The sequence below is a fragment of the Poecile atricapillus genome, chromosome 23 (genome assembly GCF_030490865.1).
Source record: "Poecile atricapillus isolate bPoeAtr1 chromosome 23, bPoeAtr1.hap1, whole genome shotgun sequence".
In the NCBI taxonomy this organism is placed as follows: Eukaryota; Metazoa; Chordata; class Aves; order Passeriformes; family Paridae; genus Poecile; species Poecile atricapillus.
Window position 1 is genome coordinate 6,146,034 of NC_081271.1, and position 12,581 is coordinate 6,158,614.

Consider the following 12,581-nt stretch of genomic DNA (forward strand, 5'->3'; position numbering starts at 1 on the left):
GAGGCAGGATAGGAGCCCCAGAGGATAGGACTCCATGTCATGGGGTCCCTGGGCACATGTTGTTGTAGGGTGCCAGGCTGGATGCACAGAATCCTGCCCAGGGAGAAATGGCAGAGCTCCCACAGAGGCATCAGGGCTGCATCCAGACAATGGTAGAGGCTCCTCTGTGCAGTGCCAGCATTGCCCACAGCACCAGGCCATGGCTGTGCTCTCTGAGTGACAGCCTGAGTCCCTGTGAGGGTGTCCTCAGCCATGTGTTGTTCCCTGGCAGGGGCCCTGCAAGGCTCTGCCTGTGCCCAGCCTTGAGAGCATCACCTGCCACTGTCACCTCACACACGACCCGGTGACACAACTGGGACCCTTGGGAGAGGCAGGCACTCTGTCCACCCTGCCCATCCTCACCCCAGCAGGCCCAGGGAGGCCTTGACTCCCTCTGGGTGTGCAGGACCACGCTCAGGTCTAGGAGATGCTTTAGCAGGGATAAATGCAATGCTGCCAGCTCCATGCCCAGGGCACCTGGAGAGCAAGCCAGTGCATGGAGCACAAAGTGGCTGGACCCTGCTCTGGGGTTGGGAGGACAGCCCAGAGCCTTTTCCAGGCAGGGCTTTGAGCTGCAGTGTGGCTGTTGTCCCTCAGCTCAGCATAAGCAAGACCTGACACACAGTGACAGGCGCGCTCTCGGGGTCCCCTTTGCCATCTCTGCTGATCCCCTGGAGCACAGGCCATGGGCAGTGCCAGCTGGGGCTGTGCCCCTTGCCAGAGGCGGTGGTTTGGCTGCAGAGCCCCGGTCCCCTCCAGCCCTGGCCGAGCTGTGTGTCCCCATCCCCCTGTGCCTCGCGGTAGCGTTCGCTGCTTTGCGGAAAATGTGATGACTCGGCAGCCCCTGAGTTTCCAGGCCTGCTTCCAGCTGCTGGGTGGAGAAACTTCTGCAGTTGTCTTTAGGTTTGGCACAGCTGAAGGGCTCACGGTCAGGGGGGACTGGAGGGGAGATCTGCTATCCCCAGCTGAATGAGGGGGTACCAGATCTCTGTGTGTCCCTCCTGAGGTGGCACGGTATCGCTGAGGTGGCCGTGGGGAAGGCAGCACTGGCACAGGATGAGCAGCTTCTGTTCCTTGTGGAGGCTGCTGAGCCCTGTGGCGCCAGGGATGGGGCCTGGGCTTGGCTCCCAGCAGTGCTTTGGGCTGTTTCCACTGCAGCCACAGCCCAAACTCCCCGAGCTGAGGGAGCACAGCCGCTGGGACCCGAGGTTAAATAAGCGGGGCCCCGTGGCAGGGGGTGACAGCTTGCTGTGCCACCAGGACATGCAGAGGCTGCAAAAGCTGCTGGGATGTCTCCTGGTCCATGCTCAGAGGCCAATCCCACCCTAGTGGGCAGCAAGGCATCCCCCAAACCCATCCTCATGCCGAGTGAGGTTACCTCTCCTCCTGGTTCGGGGGGTGTGGGGCAGTGGCACAGTGTGGCAGCAAGATCCCAGGGAACACTGTGTTCCAGAAATCCCTGCTTGGCTGCCCAGCCCAGGGACCAGAGCAGGCAGAACAGACCCTTTGCTCCTTGGGCAAGCCAGTGTCCAGAGCCAGTGCCTCAGAGGGCCACAGCAGCAGAGGCTGTGGCTGGAAGTGGGGATGACAGGTGCAGTCAGCATGCACAGACTCGGATTGTCTCCAGCTGGGACAACCCAGCTGGAGTGTCCCAGGACTCCAGGGGCTGGGTTTGTTCTCTTGTTGGCCTGGAGCTGCACTTTGGTATGCTTTGGAGCTGCAGGACTTGGCTCTAGCCTGGGAAAACCTCCTATCCATGCCACCACTGCAGGGGACTCTGCCTTTGACACTGGGGCATGCATCATCTTTTTCCTTCAAAATCAAGTGGCCCTCCTGTCCCATGTCCCTGAATCAGAATTCTCAGTCCAGCAATATCCTCCCTCCTCACCTCCAGCCCCTTCTTCATCAGCTGGGGGCTCCTCCATCAGCTCTTCCATCACCTGCAACACCAGGGACACCACAGTCCCCAGCACTGCTTGCTCACCTCTATCCCAGCCACCCTCCAGGTGACCCTCCAGCCAACAACCCCAGGCTCCCCATCCACAGTGTGGTCACCTGTGCTGGCAGCCTGCACCCCACCATGGACCTGTGTGGGGACATCCACTGAAAGCCCTTTGTGTTTTGGGGACCAGCCAGCTGTAACCTCCTTGATGCTGCCCTGGGCCCCCGGGTGAACCTGGCAAACCCTCACTGCAGTGAGGAGCTCCAGCCTCCTCCCAGCTGGCTGCAGCTGCCCAGCTCTGGAAAGGGGCCTTTAAAAACAGTCCCTAGCCCACTGGAGACAATCAGGCCCAAATCTCCCCCTGTCTCATTTCTGGGGAGGTACTTCATGCCAGGGGCTGGAGCACCTCACCCTCTATACCTGTGAGCACTCACCTGCACTCAGGTCAGTAGGGGGTGGCCAGCTGCCCATCAAGCTGGTATCCAAGCAGGGATGGGTACCCCCAGAGCTGGCAGTGGCACTGGTTGGTGGGTCAGTCCCTGGTGCTGGTGGATCTCAGTCCCAAATGCTTATTAGGGGAGCTCTAAGAGCCACAGCTGTTACCCTGAGCATCCATCACTTGAGCAGATGCACCTACAGCATTTTTAGTATTCAGCCCTTGGAGCTGTGGGCACTAAAGGTTAAAAATCTTGTCTGTGCTGGAGCCAAGGCATTGCCTTCTGCTCCCACCCTGATCTCTGTGTTCAGGGTGTAGGGGAAGGGTAGGTCTGGAGACAGAGCGACACAAAGAGGCTCTGGTGGTAGAGCTGTACCTTTCTGCTGGGGGAACATCTGAGTCCCAGGCAGAAGGGACAAACAAGCCCTCACTGCTGGGCTGAGCTGAAGGGCCAGAGCCCCTTTATCCTCAGCCTACTCTAGGCAGGGAGCTCTGCAGAGACGTGACTGTGACCACGGACCTGGACTCCTGGCAGCAGTCCCATTTGGCCAGGACCTGGGAAATTAACTGTTGCCCATGCAAAGGGAAGGGGATTCATGTTCACTGTCCCCATTCCCAGCTGGCTCCTTCAGCCTGGGGGCTGTCAGAAGGGTTGGGGTATGGACCTGGGCTTGGACATGGGTCCTAGACCAGGTCCCCTGTGTCCCCCTCTTGTCTCAATTGCATGCAAGAGCCGGAGCTTTCCCGTGTCTTTGTGCAGATACTGGGATTGTTCTGAGTCACAGGTCCCACCTGACAGACTTCTGAGTCTTTTGTCGAGGGATTCTGGTGTTCCAGAAGAGAGGTGGGGGGGATGTCCTACTCTGACAGCTCGGTGGCTCACAGTAATGAGCACAGCTCGAACAGCCCCCATAGGTGGCCGTGCTGGCCACTGGGATGGGCTCCCACGGCCACAAAGGCTGTTCTGGCTTCCGGACTGATGCACCACTGAACCTCTTCCAGCACTGTCCCAGATCCCCAGCGCTGATGTGAAGCCAGTGGCATCTCTGCTCTGAATGGGAGCTGGCACCGTGCCACTGTGCATTGCCCAGGCACGGCAGAGCCCCGCAGAGCCCGCCCTGCAGGCAGCCGGGGGCACAGCCCGACCCTGGGGGTACAGCCCGACCCTGGGGGCACAGCCCGACCCCCGGGAGCACAGCCCGACCCTGGGAGCACAGCCCGACCCCCGGGAGCACAGCCCGACCCCCGGGAGCACAGCCCGACAACCGGGGGCACAGCCCGACCCTGGGGGCACAGCCCGACCCCGGGGGTACAGCCCGACCCCGAGGGCACAGCCCGACCCTGGGGGCACAGCCCGACCCCCGGGAGCAGAGCCCGACCCTGGGGGCACAGCCCGACCCCGGGAGCACAGCCCGACCCCCGGGAGCACAGCCCGACCCCCGGGGGTACAGCCCGACCCTGGGAGCACAGCCCGACCCCCGGGAGCACAGCCCCACCCCCGGGGGTACAGCCCGACCCCGGGAGCACAGCCCGACCCCGGGGGCACAGCCAGACCCCGGGAGCACAGCCCGACCCTGGGGGCACAGCCCGACCCCGGGGACACAACCGGACCCCGGGGGTACAGCCCGACCCTGGGGGCACAGCCCGACCCCCGGGGCAGCCCCTCGCACCCGGCCACTGCTCGCTTCACCCCCCTCGGATGGGCAAAGCGTGCTTTGGGCACCTCCGAGCCCACGAGATGCCACTGCCAGGAGCCCCTTGGAGTGTGCACTTCCCCCGCAGCAGCCTGCGGGCCCCCGTGCCTGGGGCACGGCACAGAAACCCCAAATAATCCCCGGGGTACCCAAACCCCTGCTCGGCAGCAGCACCGGCGCAGGGATTAAAGCACACAGAGCTGAAGGTGCGGCACAGAGAGAGCCGAGGGTGCACAGCACTCCAGGGCCACACTCGTGACCTGGCTCCCTCCGGTATCCCAGCTCCCTCTGGCATCCCAGTTCTCTCCAGTATCCCAGCTCCCTCCAGTATCCCAGCTCTCTCCAGTATCCCAGCTCTCTCCAGTATCCCAGTTCTCTCCAGTATCCCAGTTCTCTCCAGTTCTCTCCAGTATCCCAGTTCTCTCCAGTATCCCAGCTCTCTCCAGTATCCCAGCTCTCTCCAGTATCCCAGTTCTCTCCAGTATCCCAGTTCGCTCCAGTATCCCAGCTCTCTCCAGTATCCCAGTTCTCTCCAGTATCCCAGCTCTCTCCAGTATCCCAGCTCTCTCCAGTATCCCAGTTCTCTCCAGTATCCCAGCTCTCTCCAATATCCCAGTTCTCTCCAGTATCCCAGCTCCCTCCAGTATCCCAGTTCTCTCCAGTATCCCAGCTCTCTCCAGTATCCCAGCTCTCTCCAGTATCCCAGTTCTCTCCAGTTCTCTCCAGTATCCCAGCTCTCTCCAGTATCCCAGTTTGCTCCAGTATCCCAGCTCTCTCCAGTATCCCAGTTTGCTCCAGTATCCCAGCTCTCTCCAGTATCCCAGTTCTCTCCAGTATCCCAGCTCTCTCCAGTATCCCAGTTCTCTCCAGTATCCCAGTTCGCTCCAGTATCCCAGTTCTCTCCAGTATCCCAGCCCAGCGCTGCCCTCCCCGCTCCCGCCCCGTTCTGGGGGCTGGTTCGGGCGCTCCCTCCCATCCCGGAGCCGCCATCAGTCGGATCCTGTCTCCTCCCCTCCCGCTCCTCCCGCTGCAGCTCCCGGAGCTGCTGCTGATGCCAGAGCGGGCTGCAGCCCGGCACAGCCTCCCGGGCAGAGCTGTGCCCGCAGCCGCTCTCGGGCCAGCTGCGGAGTCACCGCAGAGGCCACGGACGTGCGGGGACAGCGGCAAATGCGGCCAGGGAGAGGCGGCCGCCCCCGCTGGGCTTCTCCCGGGCCGGAGGCGAGCTCTGCCCCCGCGCAGGGACAGCGGGCCCGGCCGAGGTGTCCCCGCTGATGTTATCCTGTCCCCTCGGAAAGCATGTGGGGACACGGCCCCTGGCTGCCGTGGGACGAGGGGCTGCCTGGGGACAGCCGCTGCTAAGAAACCGCGCCCCCAGCCCAACTTGTCATCCCCCTGATCTGCTGCCACCAGGTCCCCCATGAGGTCACCGCTGCTGCCGCTGCTGCTGCTGTGGGTGCCGCGGCTCCCAGGGACCCTGGCAGAGGTAAGCGCTCCCCTCCCCAGCCCCGCTTTGGCTCCGCAGCTCCTGGCTCCCGGCTCGCTGCCGCGGGGGGCTGCGGGTGCCTCTCTCCGGCCGCCACATCAGCGGCGTTCAGCATCCCCGGCAGCGCTTCCCCCGCTGCCCCCGCCCCGGGACCCCGGCCCGCAGCCTGTCCCTGCCTGCTGCCCTGGCTCCTCGCCAGGCACCGGCTGTTCCCAGGGGTCCCCAGCTTCGCTCTCCTCTGCCAAGAGCCCCGCCATCGGTGGGGAGCCGGAACGAGTCCGGGAGCCGAGGGAAAAGAGCGCCAGGAACATGATGGTTCTGCTGTGGCTTGTTGCAGGACAGGGAGTGGGCAGGAGACATTTCCTTTAACGTGGGGGGAACTGACGCCAGTCCAAAGCCGGGCACACCCTGCTGGGAGCAGGCTGTGGGAGGTCGGGTGTCCCCGCTGCCGGGAGGGTGCCAGGGGCTCCGGGGACTCTGCTCTGCCTGTGGGGGGTGGCAGATGGAGGGTCTGTGGTCCCTCCATCCTCTCTCCTTGGTGGCAAGGAGGTGTGCCTGTAGAGGGAATGAGATTGCCAGGTCCTGTCCAGAGCTCCCTCCCTCTCTCTCTCTCCAGATCCTGTGCCCTGGCTGCTTTGGTGGCCCGTGGCTCCCCTGTGGGCACGGCCCGGTGTTGGTGCAGCCCCAGGACTCGTGCAGAAGGCTGGGGCAGCCCACAAGCTGCAGCTGCCAAGTCTCTCTCCCTGCCTTGACTAAGGGAGGTCTGAGAAGTGACCTGGGAAAAGGGGTCACAGCCCGCAGATGCCATGTCAGGGTGGGACCTGTGCCTGCCAGCCCGACCCCTGGCCTGCCACAGGACACCTCTCCCTGTGTCTCAGCTCAGCCCCCCTCATCCTGCCCCTCTCTCACTTGAGACCTTCAATCCCCCAGGGCCAGGGATGCAACCGCACGGCACAGGCAGGGCTGGAGGGCCAGGATGCACCTGGTGAAAGAGGTGAGTCACAGCAATGAGGTTCTTAGGCTGAGGGTGGGGCGGTCTCTGTGCCTGGAGCTGTGAGATGAGCAGATGTGCTGGACCAGGACTCTAGGAGTTAAGAGTAGCTTTGTAAATACTCTGCTTTGGGCTAACTACAGGCTACAGGTCGTGCCCAGGGAAGGGGGAGAGTCAGTCCCATCCTTCTCCAGCAATCAGCTGTATGGACAGGGCTCCAAAGGTCTCTGCTTCCACAGAGCACCAGAATCACAATTCACTCAGCAGCAGCGCAGCCACAGGTGCCCTGCTCAGATCCTTGGAGCTGAAGGGCAGGATCAGGATCTGTAAGGCTGCTGTAGGCCTGGAGCCAGCACAGTGCCCACATGGCATCAGCCTGTGCCAGTGAGAAATCACCTGGCTGATCCACAGGCACCTGTCAGGGCGTGAGGTGGATGTGGATGTGCTGTCTGTGGTGTGGATAGTGGGAGCATGAGCAGTGCTGGGGTCACAGGCCTCTGGCCCGTTTTAGGTACATTTGTGCTGTAGATGTCAGGAAGGTGACAGAGGGAGGCAGGTGATGAAGCTGCTGGAAACTCAAGCAGAGAAACACAGGCTAGAACTCATACCTTCAGGAGATAAGAAAGAGCTTGCAGTAATAAACCAGCCCTGCCTGAATGCCAGGCAGGACAGTGACCTGTGGGTTGCCTTCAGGTCAGCTGTGCCTGGTGCTCTGGGTGTCTGCTGACAGCGAGGGTGGCCCAGGGCAGCTGGCCCAGGTGTAGACACCTCACCCATGGGCACCCAGCTACATTTAACTAACCCTTCCTGAGCTGTCTGATCCTAAATATGCACTCAAACTTCTCGGGGATGGCACTGAGAAGGCCTTTCCCAGGGGCACTACGTGATCCTATTCACGTCCATCCATTGCCCTCAGGGCCCTTTGCCCTCACCAGCAAAGGTGAAACCACAGCATTGCATGGAGCAGAAATTGCGTGTAGTTCTGAGGATGTTCAGCTCTGGGAAAGACACACACAGCTCCTGAGCAGTGCCCCTGTCCCAGGCTCACCCCACACTGCTCCTCCCTGGCTGTGTGAAGGGTGCCCCATGGCAGGACTCTGGGGCAGTCACTGTGCTGGGTTCACTGTGCCAGACCCTATGTAAGCCTGTCAAAACGTGTTGCACTCCATAAATTTTAAATGCTAATTATTACACAAATGTCTTATTAGCACTAGAGCAGTTCTGGAATTTTCCAAAGGCTGGGAGCAATAGAAAGCTCATGGATGTGGCACCTGGGGACTTGGGTTAGTGCTGGACTTGGCAGTGCTGGGGGAACAGTTGGACTCAGTGATGTTAAAAGGGCTTTTCCAGCCTAAATGGTTCCGTGACTGACAGCAAGGCTGAGGATGGGGGTGTGTAACAATCTGCTGGAGACATTGTGAGGCAGAGATGGACCCTGCCCTGGTCACACCACCAGCTTGGGCCTGACAGACAGGCTCTGCCTGGCTCCTGTGGTGTAGGTGACTCCTGAGCAGCTCCAAGGGCAGGAATTCAACAGCAGTTTCAGCCACTGAGCCAGCAATTAGGCTGAGCCCTGTGTGCCACTGCCCATCCCCAGACACTCTCCATCGCCCCAGCACGCTGACCTTGCTGCTGCAGCACAGCCAGGGCAGGGACACACCTCAGCAGGGGCTGGGGCCAGCCTGCTCCCACATTGCTCCATGTATGCAGTGTCCCACTCTTCCCATGTCACCTCTGAACTGGGCAGGGTGGGGCTGACCCATGGTCTGGATTCCCCCAAAGCAGCCTTTTCCCTCTCCTCTGTCAGAGCCCCCACAGAGGCAGAGACTATTGCAGAGGGCACAGTGGCCCCCTGCCAAATCCATCCTGCCCCCTGACTCGCCACTGGCTTGTTTCTTCATGATGGGCCCAGAGCCTTCAACATCTTTTTGGGGGGCTCAAGCCAACCGAGATGATGAGCAATGGATTATACCCAGCCAAGGAAGTTCTCTTAAACCAGGACTCTGGACAAAGCACATGATGACCTGAAGCCTTCTGGTCTTTCTCCAGTGGAGCAGATGCTCCATGCTTAGGAGCATCTCTTTGACAGCTTCCTTTGAGCTGAGTCCATGAAGATTTCTGAAGGTTCTTGTGTTTCCCAAGGGCTGTTCAGAGCCCTGAGGGTCAGGGTGGTGGCCAGTGCCTGGTGTACCCCAGCCAGGGTGGGTGGCTGGGAGCTGCAGCCTGGCACCCAGCACCACCAATCCCTGCTGAGAGTTTCGGATTTGCCTCTGCAGGTACACTCCTGAATGTCAGTGTGAGCGACCATGAGCGGTCAGACTCCCTCCTTCTGTCCTGGGATGAGCCACAGGGAGGTGCCCAGGGGTATTTGCTCGCCCTGTCCTCCCTGGGGTCAGGCACGCTGCTGCAGAACGCGTCTGCTGGACCCAACACCACCAGCTTCTGGTTCCATGGGCTGACTCCTGGCACGCACTACGAGATTGAGGTGACAGCCACGCTGGCCTGCATGGACACCACCAGCCAGACCATCAAAGCACAGACAAGTAAGGGCTGCCCAGGACCTCAGTGCTCAGTGATTGTTGTGCTGTTTGGAGTCCTGCTGCGTTGTGGGATGTTGGGCTTTTCCTCACTTTTCCAAGAGCTAGGGTCCTTCCTGCGTCCCCAGAGTCTTAGGGGTCGTTCCCTCATCCTGGTGGAGGAAGGGTGCTGCCCCTGCACCTGGTATGGGCTGAGTTCATGCTGTATCTCCTCCTCCTCCTCCTCCTAGAACAATGGAGGTAATGATGGACCAGCCCATGATGTGGCTTGCAGAGAGATGAGGGGTGGAAAATGTCATGCCTGGAGGTCTTGAAATAGTTACAAGGAAGGAGCATCTGCTCCACAATTTTGGCACATCTCTGTCAATCACAAGGATTTCAATAGGAATTCAGAAATGGAGAAACATTTCTCTGTTTGTCCTGTTCTCACCCCCAGGCCTTGCTCTGTGCCAAGGGCTGGAGAGGGGGACAGGGCTGGTGGCTCTACAGCTCAGGTGAGGATGGCAGCCCTTGCCTGCACCTCTCCAGAAGATCCTTGAGTAAATCAGTGCAGGTGATGGTGGGAAACCCAGCAGAGGAGAGCAGAGCTGGAGGGAGGAGAGTGGACAGTGGAAGGGCTGGTGTCAGGCAGCAGTGGTGGAAGCAGAAGTTGGTTGTCATGGAAAGGCAGGTGACCCACAGGACCTGTCAGCAGGTGAGCTTCCAGGTGATGGTGGGTTCACCTTTATGTGTTGGCCCTGACCAAGCCTCCCTGCTCAGTTCAGAATAAGTGCTGAGACTGATGCAGGGGGATGGTGCAGCCCACACAGCCCGTGGGAGGCTGCTGAATGGTCAGGGAGGTGATGGGGCTCTGCCTGGGGAATCCTTCCTGGAGCCCCTCTGCTCTGGAAACAGGCTGAGAGAGCTGGGGTTGTTCTGCCTGGAGAGAAGGCTCCAGAGTGACCTTTTAGTACCTAAAGGGGACTTGAAAATAGATAAATAGGGGCTTTTCACATGGGCAGATGATGGCAGGACAAGAAGGAAGAGTTTTAAACTGGCAGAGGAGAAGTTTAGGTCAGGATCTTAGGAAGAAGATCCTGTGAGGATGGTGAAGCCCTGGCACAGGTTGCCCAGAGAAACTTTGGCTGCCCTATCACTGGAAGCATCCAAGGCCAGGCTGGACAGGGCTTGGAACAACTTGGAACAGTGGGCATGTCCCTGTCCATGGCAGGGGGTGGCACTGGGAGAGCTTTAAGGTCCCTTCCAACCCAAAGCATTCCAGGATTCCGTGGCTGGGTCCTGTGCAGCTGCCTGGCACCGCCTCACAAGCTCCACCAGCGACTTTGCCAGGTGAGGCACACCCAGACAAGCAGCCAGCAGTGCCTGTGCCGTGTCCCTGCAGGTCCCTCTCCTGTCCACAACCTGAGCCTGAGCAGCGGCGGGAGCTCGGCCTCGCTGCGGGCGGCCTGGGCACACGGGCACGGCCGGAGGGACGGCTACCGCCTGGGGCTGTGGCACAGCGAGTCCCAGAGCCTGGTGAGGAACGTGTCCCTCCTGCCCAGCGCCTCCTCCTTCCTCTTCAGCGGGCTGCTGGCCGGCAGCGAGTATGCCCTGAAGGTCAGCACGCTGGCTGGGTCCGGCCAGGCCAGCAGCAGTGTGCACCAGTGGACAGGTAGGGAGTGATGGGTGTGGACAGGTAGGGAGTGATGGGTGTGGACTGGTAGGGAGTGATGGGTGTGGACAGGTAGGGAGTGATGGGTGTGGACAGGTAGGGAGTGATGGGTGCGCTTGCCCAAGGGCTGTGGCGAGGGGAGGAGGTCTCCAGGCTTGGGATGGGGAGCTTGTGTCTTGTGGAGAACAGCTGGAGTGTTTCACATCCTCACTGTGAGCCGAGTGCCTGGGCCAAGGGGAAGATTTTGCACTTTGGGACTGCCTTGCAGCACCCACAGCTTGGGTTTGGCTATTCCCAAGGGAGAGGGGCCGTCTGGGGACCCTGGATCTCTTGGCTGCTGAGAGCTGCAGCCTGAAGGAACATGTGGAGGGATGTGGAGGGACCTCAAGGGCCCTCCAGCCCATGTGGAAGGGGACACAGGAGGGACATCCCTCAGCAGACCCCTACCAGACCTTCATCCCCCATGCCAGAGAGCAGCTGTGGGCACAGGGGCTCCTGGGGAGAGAGGAGGGTCCAGGGACCACCAGCCCCAGCGCTGAACCTTGCTGTGTCCTGCTCCTCCCCTCAGCTCCCTCCATCCCCACCCAGCTGAGGCTCAGCCCAGCTTCCAGCACCAGCCTCGTCGCCTCCTGGGCAGATGCTGCAGGGGCTGCCTGGCTCCACCTCGAGCTCCGAAACCTCCTCACCCAAAAGGTCAGCACGACCCTGTCAGCCAGGAGAGGCCTCAGCAGCTACACCTTCCATCACCTCCACCCTGGCACTCAGTACTGGCTGGGGCTCAGCGCCACGGCCGGCTCCTACACTGCAGTGGGACCCAATGCCACTGCCTGGACATGTGAGTATCAGCTTGGTGACCTCAGCTTTCTCCCTGCCTCTGGTCCAGCCTCTGAATCCAAAGATCTGTAGGAATTCAGAAACGGAGAAACATTTCTCTGTTTGTCCTGTGTCTCCAAAAAGGTGTTAATCTTGTCTGTCACTGACAGAAAGGCTTCCAAATATCCCTGGGTGAACCAGGGTTTATAAAATATTAAGTAGAAAGTAGTGTAATGTTTAATATGTCACTGAAGTAAAAAATAGAGATTTTAGAGTGTGTAATACATGGAGTAAAGATGGAGGAAAAAGGGTGTGGTTCTTAGCTCTCCTTCTTCCTTCTCCTCCACGGTTCTGCAGTTTTTAGGAGCACAAAGGGTGATTGGTTGAAAGCTGCTCCAGGAGGCAGCTCTGGGGCACTGCTGTGGTGGGGCCAGTGAATCCTGGTGGATCCCCAGTTCCAGCCTGCTTCTCCCTGGGCTGCAGTGGGAGCAGCCTGTGGTCTCTCCCCTAGGAGGGAGATGGAAGGGCAGCAGATCCCACTGTGGTCAGTGCTGCTGGGGCTTGGCTCTCTTGTGCCTCAGGGCTGTACAAAGGCAGCAGAAAAAATGGGGCAAGAGGGCAGCAGCTGAGCTGGTTTGAACTGGAGGCCTCTGGGAGGGGCTTACAGAAGAACAAAAAAGGCTTTACATGGGCAGACAGTGGTAGGACAAGGGGTGAATGGTTTTAAACTAAAATAGGAGAGATTTAGATTAGATGTTGGGAAGGAATTCTTCCCTGTGAGGGTGGGGGGGTCCTGCACAGGTGCCCAGAGAAGCTGTGGCTGCTCCTGGATCCCTGGGAGTGTCCAAGGCCAGGCTGGAAAGGGCTGGGATAGTGGAAGGGGGTGGAATTAATGAGCTTCAAGGTTCTTTCCAATCCAAACCATTCCACAATTCTATGATTCTATGGAATGGATTTTTGGTGCTCTTTGATTGTTGTCAAGGATATGTTGTGGT

The 12,581-nt window shown here is 60.0% G+C and overlaps 1 protein-coding gene across 8 annotated transcripts in view; it reads left to right on the top strand.

Moving 5' to 3' along the window:
* Nucleotides 1-5,148: 5,148 nt before the first annotated feature.
* LOC131587656 (receptor-type tyrosine-protein phosphatase V-like) overlaps nucleotides 5,149-12,581 on the top strand; it is a 35,912-nt gene continuing 28,479 nt past the window's right edge. For 7 of the 8 annotated variants that reach the window (XR_009279401.1, XR_009279400.1, XR_009279402.1 and 4 more), the window contains exons 1-5: nucleotides 5,149-5,594; nucleotides 6,525-6,588; nucleotides 8,862-9,128; nucleotides 10,504-10,773; nucleotides 11,342-11,608. Coding sequence is in view for 4 of the 8 variants with exons in the window: in XM_058855756.1 (XP_058711739.1) it covers nucleotides 5,529-5,594; nucleotides 6,525-6,588; nucleotides 8,862-9,128; nucleotides 10,504-10,773; nucleotides 11,342-11,608 (934 nt within the window). In the remaining 4 variants the exon portion in view is untranslated. The remainder of the gene's footprint in view (nucleotides 5,595-6,524; nucleotides 6,589-8,861; nucleotides 9,129-10,503; nucleotides 10,774-11,341; nucleotides 11,609-12,581) is intronic. The other variant, XM_058855757.1, reaches the window with a different exon arrangement.